This window comes from Pungitius pungitius, chromosome 5, assembly GCF_949316345.1.
Source record: "Pungitius pungitius chromosome 5, fPunPun2.1, whole genome shotgun sequence".
Classification (NCBI taxonomy): Eukaryota; Metazoa; Chordata; class Actinopteri; order Perciformes; family Gasterosteidae; genus Pungitius; species Pungitius pungitius.
In genome coordinates this window covers 9,563,258-9,587,333 of record NC_084904.1, presented here as the reverse complement: position 1 = coordinate 9,587,333, position 24,076 = coordinate 9,563,258, and the positions used below count along the sequence as shown (strand labels likewise).

The 24,076-nt window shown below is 42.0% G+C and overlaps 1 protein-coding gene across 1 annotated transcript; it reads right to left on the bottom strand.

Annotated features, from left to right (window-relative positions):
- Positions 1-2,471: 2,471 nt before the first annotated feature.
- Positions 2,472-4,378, bottom strand: im:7150988 (Golgi-associated plant pathogenesis-related protein 1). Its single transcript, XM_037483285.2, has 6 exons — positions 4,348-4,378; positions 4,165-4,191; positions 3,771-3,980; positions 3,481-3,558; positions 2,992-3,141; positions 2,472-2,635 (listed from the first exon to the last, which is right to left on the bottom strand). The coding sequence occupies exons 2-6, from the start codon at positions 4,169-4,171 to the stop codon at positions 2,631-2,633; spliced, it is 450 nt and encodes a 149-aa protein (XP_037339182.1). The 5' UTR covers positions 4,172-4,191; positions 4,348-4,378; the 3' UTR covers positions 2,472-2,630.
- Positions 4,379-24,076: the final 19,698 nt, after the last annotated feature.

Sequence of the window (24,076 nt, the reverse complement as noted above, 5' to 3'; positions counted from 1 at the left end):
AAGCCCGCAAAGCTACACCCGTGCGCGTTCTTCTCTCACAAATTGACCTCGGCTGAAAGAAATTATGATGTAGGGAATCGAGAACTCTTGGCGGTCAAACTGGCGTTTGAGGAGTGGCGGCATTGGCTAGAGGGAGCCAAACACCCCTTTCTGGTGCTAACCGACCACCGTAATTTGGAGTACATACAGTCGGCTAAACGGCTAAATCCGCGTCAAGCTCGCTGGTCTCTGTTTTTTACCCGCTTTGACTTCATTTTGAGTTATAGACCCGGCTCGAAAAATGGCAAGGCAGATGCACTCTCCCGGCTCCAGGAATCTGCGTCCTCCCAGGACACTCCGGGACCAATCCTACCACCTAAGCACATCATCGCTCCCATCAGGTGGGATATCATGGGGCAGATACAACAGGCCCTGCCAGGTGACCCGATTCCCCAGGGGTGCCCCGGGAATAAAACCTATGTGCCCGCAGCGGTCCGAGCTCAGCTCCTTCAGTGGATGCATTCATGCCCCAGTTCTGGGCACCCAGGTATCCAACGCACCCTTGCACTAGCCAGAGAGCAGTTTTGGTGGCCATCTCTAACACAGGGTGTCACAGACTATGTTCAGGCATGTACCACGTGTGCACAAACAAGATCCCCCCGGGACCTCCCCTCAGGTCTCCTGGAACCCCTCCCCATACCTAACCGACCCTGGTCCCATATGGCAGTGGACTTTATCACCGACCTTCCCTGTTCCCAGGGTTTTACCACCATCTTGGTGGCGGTGGATAGATTCTCCAAAGCCTGCCGCTTGATTCCCCTTAAGAAGCTACCCTCTGCCTTGGAGACCGCGGAATCTCTATTCCATCATGTGTTCCGGACCTTCGGCCTCCCTGAGGAGATTGTGTCAGACCGAGGGGTCCAGTTTACCTCGAAGGTATGGGCAGCATTTTTCAAGATGTTAAATGTACAAGTGAATCTGTCGTCTGGATATCACCCGCAGAGCAACGGACAGACGGAGAGGCTGAACCAGGAGATTGGCCGGTTCCTACGCGCCTACTGCTTTCAGCAACCAGGGGAATGGAGCCGTTTTTTGCCATGGGCAGAGTATGCGCAAAACTCGCATAAAAGCACATCCACAAGGATATCACCCTTCCAGTGCATGCTCGGTTTTCAGCCAGCGCTGTTCCCGTGGTCTGGGGAACCGTCTGAGATCTTGGCGGTAGACAATTGGTTAAGGCGGAGCAGGACGGTCTGGGACGCTACCCGGACAGAGATACAACGGGCCGTTCAGCGCCAGAAGAAGTACGCCGACCAGCGCAGGCGCCCAGCGCCCCGGTTCCAACCCGGGCAGGACGTGTGGCTTTCCACGCGGAACATCCGTCTCCGCCTCCCGTCTAAGAAGCTAAGTCCCCGTTTCATTGGCCCATTCAAAATCATCAAACAGATCAACACAGTGTCATATCGGTTACAGTTACCCTCCCATTACAGGATCAATCCGACCTTTCATGTTTCCTTGCTTAAACCTGCAGTCAGGACCGAGGGCGGTCAGTCAGGACCTGAGGTGCAGCCGGCACCACCCCCACCGCTCCTGGATGACGGGGTAACATACACGGTCAGGGCACTATTAAATTCGCGTCGTCGCCAGTCTGGTCTACAATATCTCGTAGACTGGGAGGGTTATGGCCCTGAGGAGAGAGCCTGGCGTCCAGCCGCGGACATACACCCTGACCTCATCACAGACTTCCATCAGGCCCACCCCGAATGTCCCGGCCCGCGGCCTCGGGGTCGGCCCCCCCGTAGAGGACGAACTTCGGCTTCCGGAGCCGCCTGTAGAAGGGGGGGCTCTGTCACAGGCAGACGCTCCCCGTCCCCGGAATATTGAGGTGTGAAGATCGGGACCTCAGTCACCCCTCTGTTTTGAGCCATAATGGTTTGTGCCATCTGGGATCAGCCCACCGACCCACCTGGGGCTCGTCACTAATCAGGGCCAGCCCTGTACTTAAGCCTGTGACTCCCCAAAGCTCCTTGCGAAGTCTTGTGCATGTTCCATCACATTCCGAGCGTTTTCCCGATCTCCTGTTCTTGCCTGTTATTGACCTCTCGTTTGTCCCAGACCTCGTTCCTGCCTGCCTGATCCTCAACGGTACTTCTGCCTAACTCCACGTAATCCCGGCTTTCGACCACCCGCCTGTACTCCGGATACGACCACGCCTGACCCCCTGACGGTGCCTCTGTTTATCCCCGCTCTCCTGGCTTTCGACCCTCTGCCCGCCTACTGGACTCGACCACGCCTAACCCTTGTCTGTACTTCCACAATAAAGCTGCGCTCTGCGCTTGGGTGTCACCCCTGTCTCTTGTGGTGCGTTACAAGTCCTAAAAATAAGGAATACATTTTTAGAATGAATTTACTTGACATTGAACCTCAAAACAGTTAATCTTGTTAACAAATCAAGACAAATTCATACGACAACATGTTTTATTTGATTTTATTTGTAACATGGAACTTTTAGCAACAGTGCTTTTGGGCACTCCGGGGATGGTCATGTTGATCAACAGGAGCGTGCAAGTTGTCTTTGTGCTCACTCCACCTTCCTCACCCGAGGCGTTTCCTGCTCCACTGACCTCACTGCCAGCCAAAGTGCACATCTTTTAAGCTGGAAAATTACAACAAATACTGGTGATAAGGCATGCTAGTGTTCACCTGACATGGCTAAAACAAAAGAAGCAATAGGAATATGTGAATATTCTTAAAACCTGCAGCAGAAACAAAGCTGCATGAGAGGAGACATTGTGATGCTAGTGATTGGGACCAAAGAACATGCTTTACACACTCTGAGCACAACGTATGCTGCTTATTTGGGGTTTTTAATCAGTAACTATTTGATGTACTTCCTCCATTGGTCTTTACTATGAACTATTCCTAACTAGCTGGATCTGCCTTTGGAGCAGTGACTTGTGCAGCCTTGTGTGGCAATGGGCTTAACTTATTTAAACAGTGGTAATATCTTACCTAGCGGGCGGACGTTTTTCTCAAAGCATCCCGGCATGTTCATGTTGCCAGCTGGCCGGTATTGCCCGACCACGAAGACCTGCTTTCCGTTGGTGGCCAAACCAACACCCAGTTCAGTGCTGTCTTTCCACACCACCTGAGTAAAATGACCTGCAGGAGGAATCGCAGAGCAGTGAGGTCAAAGTGTGGTGCTTGATGCCGTCTGACAATGTTAAATGCTCAATCAAAAACCACATATGTTTTACATTTAGAGAAACTACAATGTAAGGTTGGTAGAATTTGTCTTTTTCCCCCATTTAAAATAGCAAATTATAAGCGAGCAAATAACAAGTAATAGTGAGTTGTAACTTAGTTTATATATATATATATATATACATATTTTAAGGATACAGAAAGGCCTTTGCATTTGTGTAACATTCACTTTGTTACTGACATTTTACATATATATTTTAATTTTTTAATGAACTGCTCAGGTGGGTTGTGTTTTACCAGTACCACCCTGGAATCCAGGGCTGCTCCACTTGTAATCCTTAATCTCACTGTACCACAAATTAACAGCTTCTTTCCCTAAAACGTGAAAAAGAGAAAAAGATTCACAGAATGAACGTAACATTTTAATTGGTGGTTGAAATTTCTCATAATATTTAAGAGAGAATAGTTCTTTTGTTAGAAAAATTTACCTTTGCAGTAATCAATAAAAAATTAGCTTAGAACAATTGACCATTTAGATTGACTCACTACACTATAGCAAGGCTTGCAAAGAAAGGGTTCGGTAGCACCTGTCAGTTTAATGGGTGCTGAGCTGGACATGCTGAAGATGTTCTCTCCGTCCTTAGTGTCGCTGTGCTTCATCATGGCGATATTCAGCAGGTGATCTGCCCATTTCTGAGCAGACGTCGTCAGCTCTTTGTTGAGAGTCATCTTTGCCGTGTTGTGCTTCGCTCTGTAGGCGTTGTGGGTTTCCAGGAATTCCTTCTGAAAGCTTGCATCTGTAGATAACAAAATGCTATCTATTTAGGAGCTTTAAGGGCTCAGAAGAAAGATGTTGTGTTCACATTCATTGTGGGTGTAGATTAATCTGACATTGTCGCAAATTGTGGTAAATCCCCTCAATGAGAATGCAATGTGTGTTCTTGATGTGGACAAGAATTTCTGAGCAAATGATGCACCAACCTGCCATTTTGTCTGAGGTTATGACCGCTGAAAGGACATAACATTATTATAAACAATTATAAATGATTAACGAAATTCAAATGAATCAGTCTGTAAAAGGATTAAAAATGAAAATGATTTTAGAAAGCAGGTCGTTTCAAAGGTAAATGGCCTTGTGTAAATGCAGTGATCTCTGGCACTCACCTGGCTCACCTTCTGGAGGGATGTCCTGCACAGATATAGCTTGTTTGAAGTTGGTATTTATACACTAGCCAGTCCTCTCCCTCCTAGTCAGTAGGAGGAGACACACCAGCCTTGGCGGAAAAATATAACCGCCAATTATCCTGGTCAAACAGAACTTTTAAGGCTCAGTGTTGTTGTTTGCAACGTTCTTCATTCTTCACATGCACAAACAGAGGTGCATTCCAAGATGTTGCATGTGCATTTTTCTGCTGTCAAACAGGCTGTGGTTAGCACGCCTCTAAAGGCTGGATTCCTTCCTGCCGCCCTAAATCAGTCGTTTATAGTTAACAGGTTAAGGCCTGTGTAAAACACAGACAAACAGAGGACCTCACATGTGCACATCTCATTAGTGCGCTGTTAAACCCTGCAATATTGTAGACCACACGGTTGTGTTTACCACAAATCCAGCAAATGGCGTGCTCATCATACCGCCATGATCAGATGCCCACCCCAAATATGTATTGTGACTATTAAAACATAACGTGTATTCTTAGAGCATAAGACAATTATAAGCATTCATGATGGCTCAAATTTAGAGGCACATTTCAGATATGTCATTTTGTGCTTTAGAAAATGAATTGGGTCGTCTTTCAATCTGATGGTTGGCATTTTGATCCCTGATTCCGCTGTTTGAATGTGTAGTAGCTTCTCCCATCAGTGTATAATGCCTGGGAATAGGTAAATCATGACATGTAGTGTTAAAGGGATTTGAGTCGTCAGAAGACTGGAGAAATTCAATAGATTTAATTTAATTACCAGTTAATGAAATCTTGTTAATTGTTTACAAAATATTTGTTGATACCAGCATTACAAACTAGCATTACAAACAAGTTTAAGCTTTCTTTTATGTTTGTAAAACTAATACATATTTTATCAGACATACAATAGAAGTTTTGATCGATTGATTGATTGATTCAATCAATCAAAACTGCTATTCTATGTCTAACAATAGCAGTTAAACATGCATTAACACGGATTGCTGTAATTCACTTGACAATCATTGAACTTTGTCTCTGTCCCGGAAATAAACCCTAAATAATACACAATTTTGCAATACATTTAGCAAAATAAGCTTCAAAAATGAACAACAGTGTACACATTTGGCAAAGGTCACAACACATTTCAGCGTTATGGCAGGACTTAAAGGTAGTTTGGTGTGTTGTTGATGTCAACAGGGTACTACTTGAAGGTGTGTGGACCAAAACACTGTCTAAATATCTCTGATTACAAATGACGAGCTGAAGTTTTTTGTTCTATAGAACAGAAGATTGAAAATATATTCAGCTTGTGTTCACCTCAAACCATATTTTTGACATTTATGCACAAACAAAACGGACTCTTAAAGTTTTTTTAGGACCCATCAATATAGAACTCTGTGGGAGTTCTTACCTGGAATTTCTGGAGGGGTGGCCCTGGCCCTACAGTGGTGTCGTTGTAGGGTGTATTACTAATAGAGGAGGTCTGTTTTGCTTTTATTGTTCTTGATCGGTTGTGTAGGAGTGGCTGGAGACTCTCCTTTGTCAGACTGTCTACTCATGCACCAATTATCTAAAAAAAATGTTTTTAACTGTGAACCTATCCACCTTTGTCAATTCAATTTCATTTGTTTTGACATTACAAATCACACATTTGCCTGAGAAGAATTAACGACATAAAAGATGTACAGTATGTATTCATATGTCTTTATTCAAATATTGACAGTAGTAGGCCAGGTGTAAAGCAAGATCAGTGCAGGGACAAACATAATCAGATATAACCACCATCAGATTGAACCACAATCAGATGTAACCACTTTCCACAGAAACCTGTGGGTGGGAAGCACAAAGCCTTCAGGGAAGAGGCAAAGTCGGTAATGTTGGTGATGACAGCATTAGTAAAGTGACTTATAATAGTAATACTGGTGGTAGTAGTAGGGGACAGCAGGGCCATGGCAGGAGGCAGCAGCAGGGACCAGATAGAGCAATGATCCATGGAAATCTGTGAGAGAAGGCACAAAAACACCCAGGGAGAAGCTCAATTAGTGATTGCATTAGTGCATTGTTGAGATATGAATTTGTATCAGGGAGAGGAAGCCTACTGTGTCATAGTAAGTTATCCAAGGGTATAGGTCTATAGCTATGGTGGATAAAAAATGACTTAAGTATAAATAAATAAATGAATAAATGTATAAATAAATAAGATCAAGATAAATAAATAAATGCTGAAATGAATATCCAAATAAGTAAATGATTATAAATAAAAGTTGATAATAAAACAGGTCATAAACAAATACATACCATATATTTATTTCTGCATTTCTGTTCGCCTACATTTGCACATTTATTTATGCGTGGGTCTGTATGCTAATAAGGTGGGATGTCCTAACCTCTGTCTGAAGCAGGATTGGTCAGAGCAGTGTGATTGCTCCTGGTCTATTTCTGTCTTGAAGCTTCTGGGCAGAAGCTGTTAGCATTTGGATACATGGTGTTTTCAAACCATTTCAAATGGATTGTGATCATTAGCAAACGATTCAGCTCAATGAAGACATGGATGTGGAACCAGAGGACGATGGACGTCCATCGTATATTTTATTCTCCTTTGGGGGCAACATGGCGCAGCTGCGGTACGGAATAAGGTAATAATGTCAAGTGTTTTTTCTGGTTTCATTATCTTTTAAAAGTAGCTTTATATCGTTTTGCATATGTACATAATGTTTACTGATGGTACCTTTAATGAACTTTTTACACAGTTGCCATGGAATAAACTCTTCAGTACAACAGATAATTTTCAACCCCATTACTTGTTTAAATAAAGTTGAATGTGGTCTGATTTTGCACCTTTTAATTAAGTACAATTGCATCAGTTTGACCCTTACGATGGTACTGCATTCAGAAACTCAACAAGTGAATTGTTTAACTTAAAATATTTCATGTAAAAAAGATATGGCCAAATGTTAAAACTCTAGTTATATTTAATTTATTTCTACAGCAAATAGCTGGGTTCATACTACACAGAAACACAGTCTTTTAAAATATTGTAAATTTAATGAATTTTTTTATAATTCAAAAGAAGAGAGGCGACGATGAAGGCGAGGAGGATGACGATGACAGCGGCAGCGATGAGGACGGCGATGGCGAAGAGGATGACGGCGGCGGTAGCGATGAGGACCGCGGCAGCGATGAGGACCGTGGCAGCGATGAGGACCGCGGCAGCGATGACGACGACGGTGAAGAGGACGATGGCGGCGGTAGCAATGAGGACGGCGGCAGCGAGGACGACGACTGCGAAGAGGACGACGGCGGCGGTAGCGATGAGGACGGCGGTTGTGATGAGGACGACGATGGCGATGAGGACGACGATGGCGAAGAGGATGACGATGACGGCCATAACTCAAAATTAATCAAAATTAATCGCAAATTTGTATGTATTCTAAATGTCCTTTAAATGTATTTGAGAGGATGACGACGAGGAGTACAACCACGTCGGCGGTAACGATGAGGACGGCGGCAGCAAGAACAACGACGGCGAAGAGGACGACAGCGAGTAGGACGACCAAGGCGGCGGTAGCGATGAGAACTACGACAAAGAGGATGACGACGACGGATGTCCCTTCATTTATTGTAGTTTAGGTGCGGGCGACGTCAGCGGCATGAGCCTAAGCTCATTTACATACGGACACAGAAATACATGCATAAATAAATGAAGAATTGCATACATGTAGAAATACAGTGATGTAGAAATCAATTTATTTAATTATGTTCTGTTTAGGTGTAAAATTATATTAATACATTAATGTATTGATTCTTTTATTTAAGCATTTATTCATTCATACGTGTATTTACGCATCATTTATTTATTTATACTTAATTCATTTTTTGTCCTCTATATATAGCAGCTTATCTACAGGCTGGTCCAGGCTGACAGCTCAACTGAATAGTTAGTCACATGACTAAACATCCAAATTGACAGGTCTGTGCTTGTTTGAGGACCCCTCCTCCAGCCTGGCACTCCCAGTGCCTCCAGCCTGCTAAATTGTGGTGGAAGATTTGCTCAAACATGAATACAGTCTCTGAATCAAACATATCTTTCTCTGTTTCCTTGCAAGGGGAGAAAAAGTAACAACAGCTACATGCTCAGATAGACAGGGCATACAAGTCAGAGCAGTTCTTATACCTCAGCAGATGGTAACAAAGTAAGGTAACAAAGTATTTGTACTTTGTTACTTGAAACCTCTGCTCAGCGTTCAGGCAAGGTCCAAACTGGGTTATGTGGTGGAAGATTTTGCACAGACAATCGTAAAGTAAGAAACAAAAGGCTAAGTCAAATATGTCTTTCTCCGTTTATTTCCTTGCAAGGGAAGAAAGGTCACAACAGCTATGTGCTCTGCAGACTGTCAAGAACCTCCTTGCCCCCTGACAGAACGAGGCAGTTCTTATACCTAAGTTCAGTTATCGGTGGCATCAACAGAAGCCTTGACCACCTTATTGAGTATCTACAGCCAGGATACTGGGGACATCTAATCCATGTAAGACACGTTAGTTCTTTGACCATGGACTTGCCCTCCCAACACTTGAAAACAAATCTGGTTATATACATATGACCTACTTTGTTTAGTCTCTACAGCTAGGACGCTGAGGACATTTATCAGTGTGGAACACTTCAGCTCTTATACCATGGCCTTCCCATCTCAGCACTTGCAATTAATAAACTGGTTATACAAATGAAGCATTTAGAAGCGTTACATATATATTTGCCATTACAGTTATCAGTCAGAAAGCAAAAGAAACAAGCTTGAAGAAAAAAGAAAATTAAATTAATGGGGGGGCTGGAGACAATACCAGCCAACTTCGGGCGAGAGATGGGGTACAACCAGGGTTCGAAATGAGGGGTGTCTGGGGGGGTCCTGGACCACCTATAAGTCATTAGGGACCCCCTATAAGAATGTATTTTTAGATTTTGGGGGGTCCCCAACAAATATTTTTAACATTAAAAATGATTGTGAAAAGGTCTTTAGTGACGTTTTATATTTATAACAATATTTAATTTATTTCCTAGCGGGATTGGGCAGCAATCAGGGCAGCTAATGGCATCACAGATTGTTGTTGTGGTCCTCCGGCGTAAACAGTACAGTCTATGGCGCAGACACGTATGTTATTGTTGAACGCGGCAAAAACGAAGCCTCACAAAGCGTGAAATCCCTAATGAAAATCCTGTAAGTACTTCAATTATGTTTATATCTCATAATAATTGCTTATTATATTAAAATATTTGGAGTTGGTGTTCCTATATCAAAAGTTGCATTAACTAACTTATTGATTAGAAGAGTGCGTTTGTCAACGTTTCTTGCTAGCTGTATTTGTATGAAGCCAAACAATCTGCCAGCTCAAAATCTACAAAACGCATAACAAATCCATTGCAGCATTCACGATTGTAGAAGTGAGCACTACATCACAACCACGTATGAAAACAAGTATTTTGAAAATATATTTAAAAAAAGGTCGGAATGATCGGGATTCGAACCCCATGGGTCAAAACATCCTTAAGCCAACAAGCCGACTGCTCTACATAGTGAGCTATGGAGGTTTACAAGTTTTTGTGTGCGGTACAGGTGTCTTAACGGCCCAATGTCTAAACCAGTGGTTCTCAACTGGTCTGGCTCCGGGACCCACCATCATCCCTTAATGACGAGCCGCGACCCAGATCGATCGGTCAACGGGGGGGTGCTAGCGGTGTCAGGGGGGTGGTAGCAGTTTTCTTTGCGGCGCCAGTCTTATCTTTTCCCGTTCTAATTGCCGCGCTTGACTGAAAACATGGACCGACTCCGCTGCATTAGAAAACGTCCCTTCAAAATAAAACTGTAATAATAAATAAATGTAAACACAATTTGTCTTCAGAAAAGGAGTGATATGCACATCTGAGACACATGAACATTTAACACTGATTAACAATTAACATGTGTCTGCAACTACACGAGTGGATATAAAAGCATGCGTAAAGTGGTGCAATGCATACTATTAAAAGAATGGCTGCTTTAGCACTACTAGAAGACATTGCAAATGGTGCAATAAGGAGAGAGCACATATTTAGAGAGAGGATTTGCTTGCACATGAGGATAACTGGCTCATCAGCCACTTTAGGTTCCCGAGGGCAGTCCTCCTCCAACTATGTGCAGAGCTGTGGCCGGCGTTAGTGCGCAGCACAATGAGGAGCCATGCCCTGTGCCCATACAGGTGATGACCACGTTGGGGTCCCTGGCAACCGCGTCATTTCAGAGGGAGCTGCCCGACCGATCGGGACTGTGCCAGTCGACGCTGAGGCGAGCCATGCCAGCCGTGTGGGATGGGATTATCCGCATTTCAGCCAGGTATATTAAATTCCCATACAATGCAGTTGGCATTAAATGGCGACATTAAAGCGCAATTTGCAGCAAGAGCCGGTTTTCCTAATGTAATTGGAGCTATCGACTGCACACGCTATAAAGGCGCCATCACATGATGAATTTGTGTACGTCAACAGGGAGACAATTTCATTTTATCAATGTACAGATCATATGTGATGCGCTAATGTACTTAACCAACATTGTGGCGAGGTGGCCTGGTTCAATGCACGACTCATACATTCTGAACAACAGCATTGTTGGGGACAGACCACAAGCTGGCACTGTGCGCGATGGGTGGCTTCTTGGTAAGTAACTTTATTTGTGTAATTATCCTTATAATTCTCCCTGTTATGTGCATTGAGCATGTGCGCCCTCAATTTAACATTGATACATTTGGATATTTTTGTGTCTGGGGGGCATTTGGGTTTGATTGTACGCCATGTTTCAGTAAGAAATCCACGCAAGTTTTTGTACATGTGGCCCCAGGTTCCTAAATTGTCCAATCAACTGTCCAATTTTGGTGAGCTCTTGCAAATTGTAGCATCTTTTTCCTATTTATAGTGGAGATGAATGGTACCCGGAGGGGTCTTCTGCTGTTGTAGCCCCAATGGTTCAATGAAGTGGTTGTGCATGAAAATTCCAGTAACCGAGCAGATTGTGAAATACTCCGAGCGGCCCGTCTGGCACCATCAACCATGCCACGCTCAAAATTGCTTAAATCACCTTTCTTTCCCATTCTGACATTCAGTTTGGAGTTCAGGAGATTGTCTTGACCAGGACCACACCTCTAAATGCATTGAAGCAACTGCCATGTGATTGGTTGATTAGATAATTGCATTAATGAGAAATTGAACAGGTGTTCCTAATAATCCTTTAGGTGAGGGTATATGTTAACTAGGCACAGGCTCATTCACCCTCATCAGGTTATTTTAAAAATAATAATTTGTGAATGCAAATGTGGAGGAGAGTAAGTGGCATAATTCTTATAATGTGGACCATAGGTATTCTCCTGCCCAGTCGTTGACTCACAGCTGTGAAAGACAAATCTGATTCCATGCTGCACATAAAGCACGGATAGGAGGTGAGAACCATGTTGAGGAGGCGGATGTGTATTTAAAGACAAACACCTGGCCCGTAAAAGACCTGAGTGTTTGCCCTTTACTTTGTAGAGTTGCTGTTAAGGAGCCTTTGCAGTGCAACCTTTTCTCTATAACTTAGAGGGTCACACAAACCTTAATAAGAACTTTGAAATGTAGTTTACGGTCCTATCAAAGACCTGATGATGGTCTAGCATCCATACTGACAGGTTATATTGTGCATGTTGCAGCATGAGGTGTTTTTCACGAAATCCTTCAAGACGTGAGACAGACGAAATGTAAGATTGACACAACATGAGATAGATGTTTTTCATGACTGGATCCTTCTTCAAGCGAAGAGGCATAACACCTAATACACTAAACATGACATGATTATAACATGAATAAAAACAGTGACACATAACGGGTTTCATCCTTCTCCAACCATCACAACGCCAGATATTGGTTGTCATTCTCTATAGTTCATCCTATTCTTCTTTCAAACTGATTTCAAGTCTCTTTTGCTTAATCTCCTCTCCTGTTGTATTTCTGCAATTGTGGTTGCACTAATGATTTACTGGGTAGGACTTAAAATTGACCAAATGTCCTGCGCAACTATGGCAATGGTAAAAGATCTGTGTCTTTGTCCGTTTCTCTTGCTATACTTTTTACATATTTTTACTATTGGTAGTATGAATAAAACTGTTGATGATAATTTTATTGTGACACTGATTGTGTCTAACATTGACCTGGTACTGACCTGGTAAATCACATACACATATTAATGATCAAAACCTGTTAAAGATCACATGCATTTGAGAAGATTTCTTTTTGGCAGTTAAAGTGCTTCAGAAAAACATTCTCAGACTCTAGTAAAAAAACACCCTGTCATCTACATGTTATAGACTACTGTATAATTTAACTGTCACATATAGGAGCTTTAAATGTTCTTTAGCATCTTCAAACACATACTTTGAAGTCACAACTAAATACCAATGGGTAACCACTTCAGCTGTAGAGGAACCCAGAAGAAGCAGAGAGGCACAAATAACCTTAACAGCCGGATCTCATGTAACTTGTTCAAGGAGTGCACCTAATGACAGTGTGGCTCCATGGTAACTTACAGTATACTGTAACAACAACTGTAACAAACAGTGAAATATCCATGCACTGCATGTAAATGAACCATCAATGTTGTAAATGTCTGCATTTGAGTCTTCACCCAGCCGTGAACTGTGACATCTGATGATTCACTTCCCCCCTTGATTGATTTCATTTGTTTAATATGATTATATCATATTACATAACGTTTGTGTAAAAAGAACAAGACCAAAGCCAATTTGCCTGGGATTCCATGTGCATGTTGTCACGGTTTGGGTCTGCTTCTTGTCTTATTTTGTAGTTTTCATGTCTCTGGTGTTCCTGGGTTACTTCACTTCCTGCCCTGTCCTGTGATTGCCTGATTGTTTCCACCTGTGTCCAATCACCTGCACCTCCCTAGTGTATTTAAGCCCTGTGTGCCTGTTGTCCCTTGTCGCGTCATTGTCTATGTTACTCGTCGTTGGTGCACGTCCTTTGGCTTTTGTTCCGAATAAAGAGCACCTTTGGAAGAATCCTGCGTTTGAGTCCTGCCTTCTTTCCGCCTGCACCAGCACCCACCCTGACACATGTTCAGTTCCTAGAAGATCTGTCCACAGACAAAACATTTTAGAAACGGTAATATCGGAAAAAAATGCAATAATCTATAATTCTGAATGTTTCCCTCAGTAGTAGGCAATGTGCTTCATAGCCGAGTTTACAATAGTGAAATGGTTGCCTTACAATTATAGCATAATTAGGTGGGTAACCTTTGCCTTTACATTTGGCCTGCAGCTTAACATAGTGTTTTCTTCTGCAGTTATTTTCTTTGATTTAATCTGACTGGACATTTGTCTTGGATTCATTTTTCAGATTATAATACTAAAGCCCACCAAGAAGTGGACAGGAGCCATAAAGTGTCGTGGTTTGATTTTGTTACTTGTTGTTTTGTGTTCTTCCACTTTCCTCCTCTTTTTGCTCCCTCTTCCAACTCTTCTCCTGGCAATAGGAGACGGCGGGGGGCGAGGTTGGTTGGCTGCGTGCAACGGGACCCACCTGTTTCCAATCCCAGTAAATCACCTGTGCCATAAATGCCTGCTCTGTTGGTCACTCCTGACGGTCCGTTAACTACACCTCACATCTCCATCCAGACTGTTACGAAGGCTGAACAAACATTTGCTTTAACAACAAAAGTTGCTTTAACAACTAACTTCAGTCATAAAATTACATTACGTTACTTAAATATAGTAGTATTTATAAACTTCGACATAAAGTTGTGTTTATTTTCCTCTGTCGTTGTTGCCTGTTGCTGAGGTGCAATGCATTCTGGGATATATGGCTCTCACAAGAACAGACGAGCCTGCTCCGATGCATGCCCGGTAAAATGGGCGGGGCGAGTCACATCCAGGTAGTATGACCGTTCTCGGCCAGATGCGGACTTTAGAATTGGAACAGTACTTGGGCTGCGACTGATGACGTTTCACGAGTGCACGAGAACAAAAGTCCACACAAGAACGCATATTGAGAAAGGGCCCCAGTCTCCGAACCATCTGATTTCTTTAGCTATACGGCTTGATAATGGACTACGAAAGAGACGTAGGGAAAGGCTAGGCAGACAGGGAAACCCCCTCCCCTACGCGCAGAACAACTTACCGTCTCCTGCTGAATTTCCCCATGCATCTTAAGCCGCCGTTCCTGCACCTGCATCAGCTCCAGGTCCTAGTTGTCCTTTCGCCCCCAGCCGTGAAGAACCCATGCAGTTGGGAAATATGAAACTGTCCCTGGCTGAGCGAGAGAGCAGAGTCCGGAAGAGGCTGTGCATCTACTGTGGGCAGCCCAGACACTTCGCCATCTGCCCTCAGCTGCCAAAAGGCAGGCCCATCAGCCGCCGGAGGGGCGCTGGTGAGCCGAACCACATCCCCCTCCACACCCTCCAACTGCATTCTCCTCCCAGGCATTCTCCGGTACGCTCAGAACTCCTTGCCATTACAAGTTTTTGTCGACTGTGGGGCAGATGATAATTTTATTGACTCTGAACTGTGTACCCAAGCTAACCTGCCCACGGAGACTCTCTGGTAACACTTTACTTGAATAGGTGTTCATAAGACTGACTTGACATTGTCATAACCATGACATGAATGACAGCTGTCATAAATTTCAATGAATACTTATGACAGTTGTCGTTAAGTGTCAAGCGGTAAGTTATGTCCCTTTTGATGCAAAGGTGACATTGTTTGAGATGTCCTTGTTATGACAACTTGACAAAAACCAAGACAACACAACCTGTCATAAACATGTCATAGCAGACCTAACTGTCAAACTTAAGAAAAACGTTTGGCTTCATATCTTAGAGTGACATTAATCCGTCCTATATGGATGGTTTTGACACTCGCTGTCACAAAACCATTACAATTGTGTCATAAACGTTGTCCCTTTCTTTAAGATGTCGTTAAGTGTAACTACACTGCCAAATGACATAACAGTGTCAGGACTGTTTTCTTTGAATTCAAGTAAAGTGGAACAATTAGATTCTTCAATTAAGATGTCATTATGTTATTACATAGTCAGACCAGTTTATAATAGTGTCATAACCGTTTTCTTCGAATTCAAGTAAAGTGGAACAATTAGATTCTTCAATTAAGATGTCATTATATGTAATTACATAGTCCAACCAGTTTATAATTGTGTCATAACTGGTTTCTTTGAATTCAAGTAAAGTGGAACAATTTGAATGTTTCGTTAAAATGTCATTAAGTGTTATTACACTGTCAGATGACGATAAATACCTTAACAAAAGCAACAAACAAGTCAAGAGATAGTGCTTCCTTTATATATTCCAACACAACACATAACACACATAAAAAATGTCTACATATATTGTGTATGTATAAACAGATTAACTTTTTTTAAGTTCAACAGCAAGTTTAAACAACTGTTTAACAAAAAGTAAACAATTAAACAATTGTAGTAAACAATTGTAATATTCTTAAGTATACTTATACATTATTGAGAGGAGCATTCCATTTTTTTGCACGCTGTGATGGTTTCGGCCATCTACTGGTTTATAGCCACGCGCCAACGCTCTACAAGCACACAAATCTTCATTTGATCTTCGTCACCTCTCAGCAGACCTTAGAATGCGTCCCGAAAAGTAATTGCGAGCTCAGCAATTATAAATGTGCGTGCAATCGTGTTTCGATCAACATTCATTTTCGCAAAGGCTTTCTTCATGGATCCACACTTTTTGAAGATCCGAAGGACATTCTTATAGCGACGGATCACTCCATCTATGAACACAACAGAAAAACAAACAAAAAAGATCACTTTTTCAGACTTGTACTGGCATTGTTGATTTGGCACCCTATAGGTTTTGTAGTACTAGCAGATGAGAAAGGATCGTTCTTACTTTTGCATCCTTCTTCTAGGCTGGCTATATTAGACTTTCCTACCCGACTCTGTGGCTAGCAATATCTGCCTTCACCAGCCTAGAAAGAGGATGCCCAGGAATGTCCTCTTTTGCCTGCCTGTACCAAACATAACCCTATAATGGATAGAGGATGCACAGTGAACTAGGATGGTACTGTAAGTAGATTTTTTTCTTTTCTTTTTCTATTTCAGAGGTTAAATATCTAACAAAACTGCAGAAGATCATAGAATAACTTGAGGAGATCAAGAGAGCTATACAAGGCTGTAGAGATCTCAATCACTGATTTTCAGAATGATTACTAAAATATACCATTAGTGAGACATCACTATATTATCTTTAGTTCCATCTAATTATTATTAACAAAGCCCATGGAAGTAGCAGAAGCAGAGATGTTTATAATTAAACAAAGGAAAAAAATAAGAATATACTTTTTTTTTATGCAGAGTCACTTTTTTGAGGGCAGACAACTGCACATGTACAAGAGGATTTGTTAATTGATAATTATGGAAGTAAATCTGTGCCATCGGGGGTTGAAATAAAAAGGTGATTGAATTTCTAGCACTGAATATTTATGCATTGAAATTATGCACCTGAATGTTTCACTGAAAAAAAATTCAACCTCAAAAAACAAAACAAAATATTCAGCCACAAATGAAATTAAGGTTACAATCTTCAACCCAAAAAATTCAGCCGTGGCACACCAACATCCGGGACACTAAGGTAGAGCAATCAATTCTAGATAGAGAAGGGAAGAAATGGAGTTTAATATGGCAATTAAATGTGACTAAAACTAAGGATTAAAATGACTGACTAAAACATGCATTTTCATCTAAAATACTAGGACTAAATCAAAAATAGCTGCAATGCACTTAATTGTACGGTAACCCAGCCAGAGTTAGCCAGAGAGGCTAATTTCCATCTGCTGTCCCTGGCCAGATGTTTTCAAGCAGCCTAATATAAAATAAAAAATCTCAATGAAATTAAATTCAAGTTCAAAGATGAACAGACAACCAAATATACACAGCAAAAGAAAATTGTGTTCATATTGTTAGCAACCATATTTGTGTGATTGGGTGAATCAGAATTATATTTGACCCAAAAATACTTTTCATTCATTTTCATTTAATTTTGAATAGTTGTATTTTAAATGTTCAAGAACAAAACATACATTTTCAGGTTCACTGACACTTTTATCCAAAGTGACTTTCAATGCCTTACATTATATCCCATTCGTTACGTTTTGCCTGGGGAGCAATTAGGGGTTGGGTGTCTTGCTCAGGGACACATTGACATGGCACATAGGGCAGCTGGGATTCGAACGACCAACCTTGCAGCTCCTAGCGCATCACACTACTCCATGTGCCAACATCGCCTTTTGGTGGCATTGAGCCTTAAGTCACTTGTACTCCTGGTTGTCTCTGCAGCTCAACACATCACTTTGAATGTGCAGCAAATTTCAGCCTACTGCACAAAAGTAGAGCCGAAGGAAGAGCTCAAATGAAACCGACACAATTGATGACCACCATCGCCACCTCATGGGCAGCTCGGTGAGCAACAGCTTGCTGTTCTCCTGCATCACCAGCCCCCTCCACAGGATTAGCCGGAGGAAGGAGTTCCGCTGGACTGCTCCTCAGTCCACTAAGTTCCCTGATTGGCTGGGAGAGGCATGTCACGTCTCTGTGCTCTGTGTAACCGGTTTGATGACGATGATGATAAAATCATCATCATCAAAGTTGGTGGACGAGTTCATCCCAAAGAAGGGGTTGATTGGGCAGAGGTCGAGCTCTGTGCAGGCCAGTCAAACAAGTTTTTACGCATGTGGCAATTTGTAATTGTATTCCGGCCCACAAAAATTACTTTAGATGTTCTTTCACACACTTTAAATGTAGGTTTCTTGCTTGATCCTGTTGATCCTTTGGTCCTAGTTGGCCTTGAGGGGCTGAGGACCAAACCATGCCACCCAAACACCCAAAGAATTGCAATGAAACCAAGACCTTTTGACACAAAAGTGTGTGTGTGTTTGTGTTGTGTGTGTGTGTGTGTGTGTGTGTGTGTGTGTGTGTGTGTGTGTGTGTGTGTGTGTGTGTGTGTGGGGAGGGGGGAGGGGGGGGTCTGTCCTCAAGCTCCTTGTGCTTTCCCTCTTTACATGTTTGAGTGGATGGTGGTTCTATTTGATGGTGGTTATATGGTGGTCGTATGAATTATCATATTCATCTTTTGTGTTGTTCATTCTGTACAAATATCATTCTGTCCATTATGGGACATTGTGGGGATTATTGGGACAGACTGTAAAGTTTGTAATTAATTGCATTTTTGGGTTAATCAAAATCAAATTAATTGAATTGAATCAGAATCCCATATCTGCCACTCCCTGCACTCTTGTTGCTTATTTCCATCATGTTTGTCTATTTTACTGTGAAAATAAAACTAAACTAAAACAAATGTATTTTGTTGCATTGTAAATGTAAACATATGGCACTCGCTCATAAGAGGTATACAGCAATGGCAACAAAGAGGTCTATACAGTACAATTGATTAAAGACGATGTCTGGTCTGTCTTCTGTCCCCTGCTGTGAATTCCTAGTTGTATTGTCAGAGCTAAGCTGAGATACAGACACAATCTTAAACAGCACAAGGAATGCAATGGTTTACTATTATATTTGCTTTCCAAATATTATCAGAGGATGTCTGCTTTGATCCTTACAAGCTTTGTTTAAATCCCTTTCATTACTTGAGCATTTGGGCAAGCATACCCCAGACCAGGTTTGGGTGATGAAGGGTTAAAAGAAGATGTTGTTGAAGGCTGTGGGGCCCACCAGGGGGCCACTGCTGGGACCAGCTGTGTTTCTGGCTTATTAGCCCCTTATCAAGATTACTGCAGACAGGAGGCTAGAGGACGGGACAACAGATTGAGGCCTGACGATCTCTTTATACCATACAGAGAAAATATCATTAGAGAGGAGGTCAGCTGTTTGTCTGAACTACAGAAATGTTCTTGATGAACTTGGAGATTAAGTTATACTTCTGCTTAGTTTACTGGAAACAAGTAGATGATAGAACATTTAGCCAGAGCATGATGACATATTAATAAGGGCTAGAATTCGGCAAAGACCCCACAAAGACAGGTAGTGCAAAAGGGCCCCAGTTGGTGTGTAAATCACTTTATTGTGCTAATCAGGTATTAGAGACAGCCGGAGCAATTAGTGAGTCACAACGGAGATTTGTACTGGCGAGCCACTGTCAGGCGACCACATTTATCCATCAATGAGAAAACTCAGGGATTTGGTCATGCATCTAGGGACATTGCTTTTTAAGATGCTTGAATAGACCAGAATCCTCTTACTGTTACTATCCAGCCTAATTCTCAGTGGAGGACGTGAACTGCCATGTTACTGTTATCACAGGCTCATATAGTGAAACTCTTTTTTTTATCAGACGTGTATTTGCACAGGCTAGCTTAGGGGAATGTAATGTCCTTTTAAAGTAACATTCACAGGTTGCCTACACTTTCAACTTCAGAATATATCAATATATTTAGAGAAGGGAAACAATGTGGAAATGAGCATCTACTGCTTTGTTTCTATTGAATTTATTTCAAATATTCATGGACCCTTTCAAATAGTGATTATTTTACAGACTTTTACAGACGTTTGTACAGACTAATGAATACGTTGGATGTTGACGTTTCTGAAACAATACAAGAGGTTTTCAGAAAATTACACATAATATTGTGAAGCGATGGTTAGGGGTTGGGCAGAAAATATGACCGGCTTTAGATAAGAAAAACAGGTTAGTGTACTTGTTCAAATAATATTGTAAGAATGGACCTCGCGTAGATAAACAACAACTGCTCCTAGCAGACTTTCTCACGGAAACATTTTACGTATCAACAACAGTACGTAGTGTAAAGTCATCGTTGAATTTTCCAAAGAATCCATTAGAACATGGAAATGATTAAGACTAATATAGAAAAGAAACATCTAAGTTTGAAGAATATTTATCCTTTTCAGAAGGTGTGTAAATGTCGTGCGTTTTTGCCCTTGCACAAAACTATTGTCTTTTAAATTCCACAACCCCAGTCTTCATTATCACTCTGCCTCAGCTGATGCATGTTGTTGCTCAGTGGATAGCTTTTCCCACATCCACATCAAGCGCAGTAGACTGCTTGGTAGGGTGTGCTTGGTGGAAGGTGGAGACTGTTTCTAGACTGTACTTGATTTACATTGACTTAGTTTAGTACACAGCTAAGCGGTTGTGGACATGTGAACCTTTGAACGTGGCCCTTAGCAGTGAAGGAATGGATGTTTGAATGCCTCCTCATCTGAGCTCCAGCAGCATTCTTTGTTGGCAGATTTTGGAAGAGGGGGGTGAGGGGGTGAAGTTAAGGGTCATAAGGCAATTGGAGCTCTTTTGAGATGTCATTGTTGTTTAGGGTCGGACAGGAATGGATGTTAAGATTGGCAAGAGAAGGAAATGTGTGTGTGTGTGAGTGTGTACTTGTAAGAGAGAGAGAGTGAGACAGAGAGAGAGTGAGAGAGAGCGACAACTTTATAATGAAGCATCAAACATCTCAGTCTCTCAAGCCAAAGTGTGAAGCTGCAAGGTCTCTTAAATGGCCACCATCACATTGTTACATGGTCTCTTTGAAAGAACTATTAACCTTCTACTCCAGGTGCTTTAATGGTGCATCGTGATACTTAGCATACTGTTGTGGTCAGTAGTTAAGGGGTGGGCAATGACTGACTGTCATAAATCTGTGTTACCTTTCAATAGCAGAATTAGCATTTGCACCCCATTAGCAAACGGCTGTTGCTTTTCCCACCGCTTGTAAAAAGTACCACCAACAGTGTTGTTGTGTATGTGCTTTGTACCAGAGGGACATATAATGTGTTATGTTTTTGTACTTAACTGTGATGATAATGCACTCTGGTGTGATGTTATACCTTTGTGAGGTTATACCCCCCAACCAAAAAGGAATACAATTAAGATGAATCAAGATGCAAGATGCAGCTTTTATATATATTTACTGTTATCATCTTTTTGCAGAGTTCAATAAAGCACACAGGAAAACCAATGTGTCTTTCCTTAGCCAAGCAGTGTTAACCAACTCCAAACGACACCAGTTTTGTTGAAGATTTGCTAGAAACATCGCTGATGTATTTTAACGGAACTCTGTGGCAAAAAGGAAAAAGAGACTCGTAGGTTCAATTCATAGAAGGTTGGAGATTAGGTTTAGTCCTGCAAATCTGTCAAGCATCAGCTCTTCTATATTTTGGTCTGTATAAATGCTAAAATAGCCGAAGATTCCTGCAAAAAAGTGTAAAGTCATGACCATCTTCAAAAGAATGTAACGACTGTTGGTGGTTTATGACATGCAAAACACCCTTAACAGTTAACGGGGTAAAATACGATTGTTCAAAGACAAAGTCACAACAACTGCAACCAAAGTGAGAATGTAACAGTTGGTGCATGTTTCTTCAACATAGTTTAGATGTTTGTGATGTTGTTAATCTGTTGCACTTTATAAGTCTCTCTGTATTACCATATAGTGCAGGTGCAAAAGAGGAGATGTTGGCATCCTGCTATTTTCCAGGTGTGAAGTTGATTTCTTGTGACTGTATTTATATTGTCAGCATGTTTGTTTGCCCACTGTGATCACCCGCTGTGGGTCCACAGATCCGTGTGACACCCTGGAGGAAGGGGATGGATTGCTATCTTGGGAACATGCACTCGTGAACTTTGTAGATTAATAAAGTATCCTTGTTTTCTGCCAGTGGGAGTGAGACGATTATTGGTTGTATAATGAATCAATTAATTAAAGTTAAATAAATAGCTGTGTGTGAACTCCAGTGTGTACAGGGCTGTATTGTAGGTTTGTATTTCGCCAAAATAACTCACCTCTGTTCCAAAAGACAGAAAATGGCAATACGTTCATTCAGAAAAATAACCACATTTTAACATCAAGATTTGGGTCCAACCACATTTCTCGATGGGCCTATAGAGAACCAAATAGAGATCTGGAGATCCAACCAAACCTGAAACATACCTATGTCACAGTGCATTTCTTGATTTTTGCTGCCGCATGTTGCATGTTGTTGTTCTAGCAGAATTTCAAGGTGCAGTTATCCTTCCTTAAGACATCCAACAAAATCCCTCAAAAAAGTAATAAGATTGTCTGCCGGGAGACACAACAAAGGCATCTTGGTGGAAACGCAGACACTTATAAAGTATCAACTGTTACCGCATTGTATCCATTGCAAGATAAAGGAATGCAGAAACTCAGAGAGTAGCCCACTAGCAGTAAGGTTAAATCTGAGATTAGTCTATTTACAATGATGACTACATGTTGTGTCATAAGAGCGATTTCGTCTCTACAGTGAGGTAGAGACGAAAGAGAATAGCTGAGGCTCCATGTCAGCCTGCTGTCTTTTTCACTATTGTGTTGCTGCCTTAATGCCGAGCAGTCGTTGACTGAGGAATGTGGAGCTGCTGTGACTCACTACTTTGCACATTTTAATGTCGCTTGTTGGAGGCCACCTGCCCTCCTGCCCCGACTCCTCACTGAGTGTTTAATTAAACTTTTTTGTTGTTGTGAACGCAGCAGTTTGGAGTTAAGCCTGACGCTGGCATCGGGGCCTGGGGATGCAGTTGGGGGTGGGAGTGCGTGTAGGAGTTGGAGGTGGAGTCGGGGTGAGTAAGTCATTTGTCAACCTACCATAGTGACCTCCACCAACCAGAAAGATACTCACAGAGGTGGGGGTGGAAGTTCAGTGAACAACTCATTGACCACCACCATCCCTTGAATGTGCATACACCTTGGAGTTCGCTATCCCATTATTTGTGTAATATGCCCAGATATTTCCCTTTGATAATATAACACATCGGTCAAATCCATTTAGCGGTCCATAATGACATTAAAATGTTGTTGTTTGTTGGAGAGCAAATAATCACATCCACACAGCAATTAGCTGGGTTTGGAATGAATGCAGCCTCTTCAAGGCCAAGCACTTAGCATTTTTTTCATGGAACTAGTTGGAGTAATATGTCTCCTTACAGGCTATAGCACAGGTCCATACAGATCAATTATTATAAAGGGGATGTTGACTGTAAGGTGCAACCCTGAAATATTTGACCTGTATGAAGTCTTATGCCGGTAGCAGTTCATTTTATTCAATTTAATTTGTAATTCGTCTCCAAAATTGTTTCTCCACTAGATTATCATGTAGCTTATTTCTGGATTTGGAAAAATCATTTTCCCAACGTCTACCATTTCACTTTATATATTCTTTATAGCCTTCAATTAAAAAATACTAACTGTTGTAGAGAATGTTGAGAAATGTAAGAGTCAGTCATCTTCTATACCGATTATCAAGTCAATCCCAGCTAACATTGGGCCGACTGGGTCCACCCTGGACTGGTTACCAGTCAGTCACAGTGCAGACATAGATACACATAACCATCACCTCTCACAATTCTCAATTAACCTAACCCTCAGAGCATGTCTTTGGACTGTGGGAGGAAGCCGCAGTACTCAGAGAGAACCCACACAGACACAGGGAGAACATGGGAACTCCACACAGAAAGGCCGCTCCGAACCCCGGACCTTCTTCTTCTTATACCATTATGCCATTCACTCGATTGATTATCAGTTTTTGAAAACGGTAAATGCACAAAAATAAATCTGAAAATGTCAATTAGCATTGTCAAGCGTATTAGATAGACCCCAATAAATGAGCCAGGGTTTGAATGAGT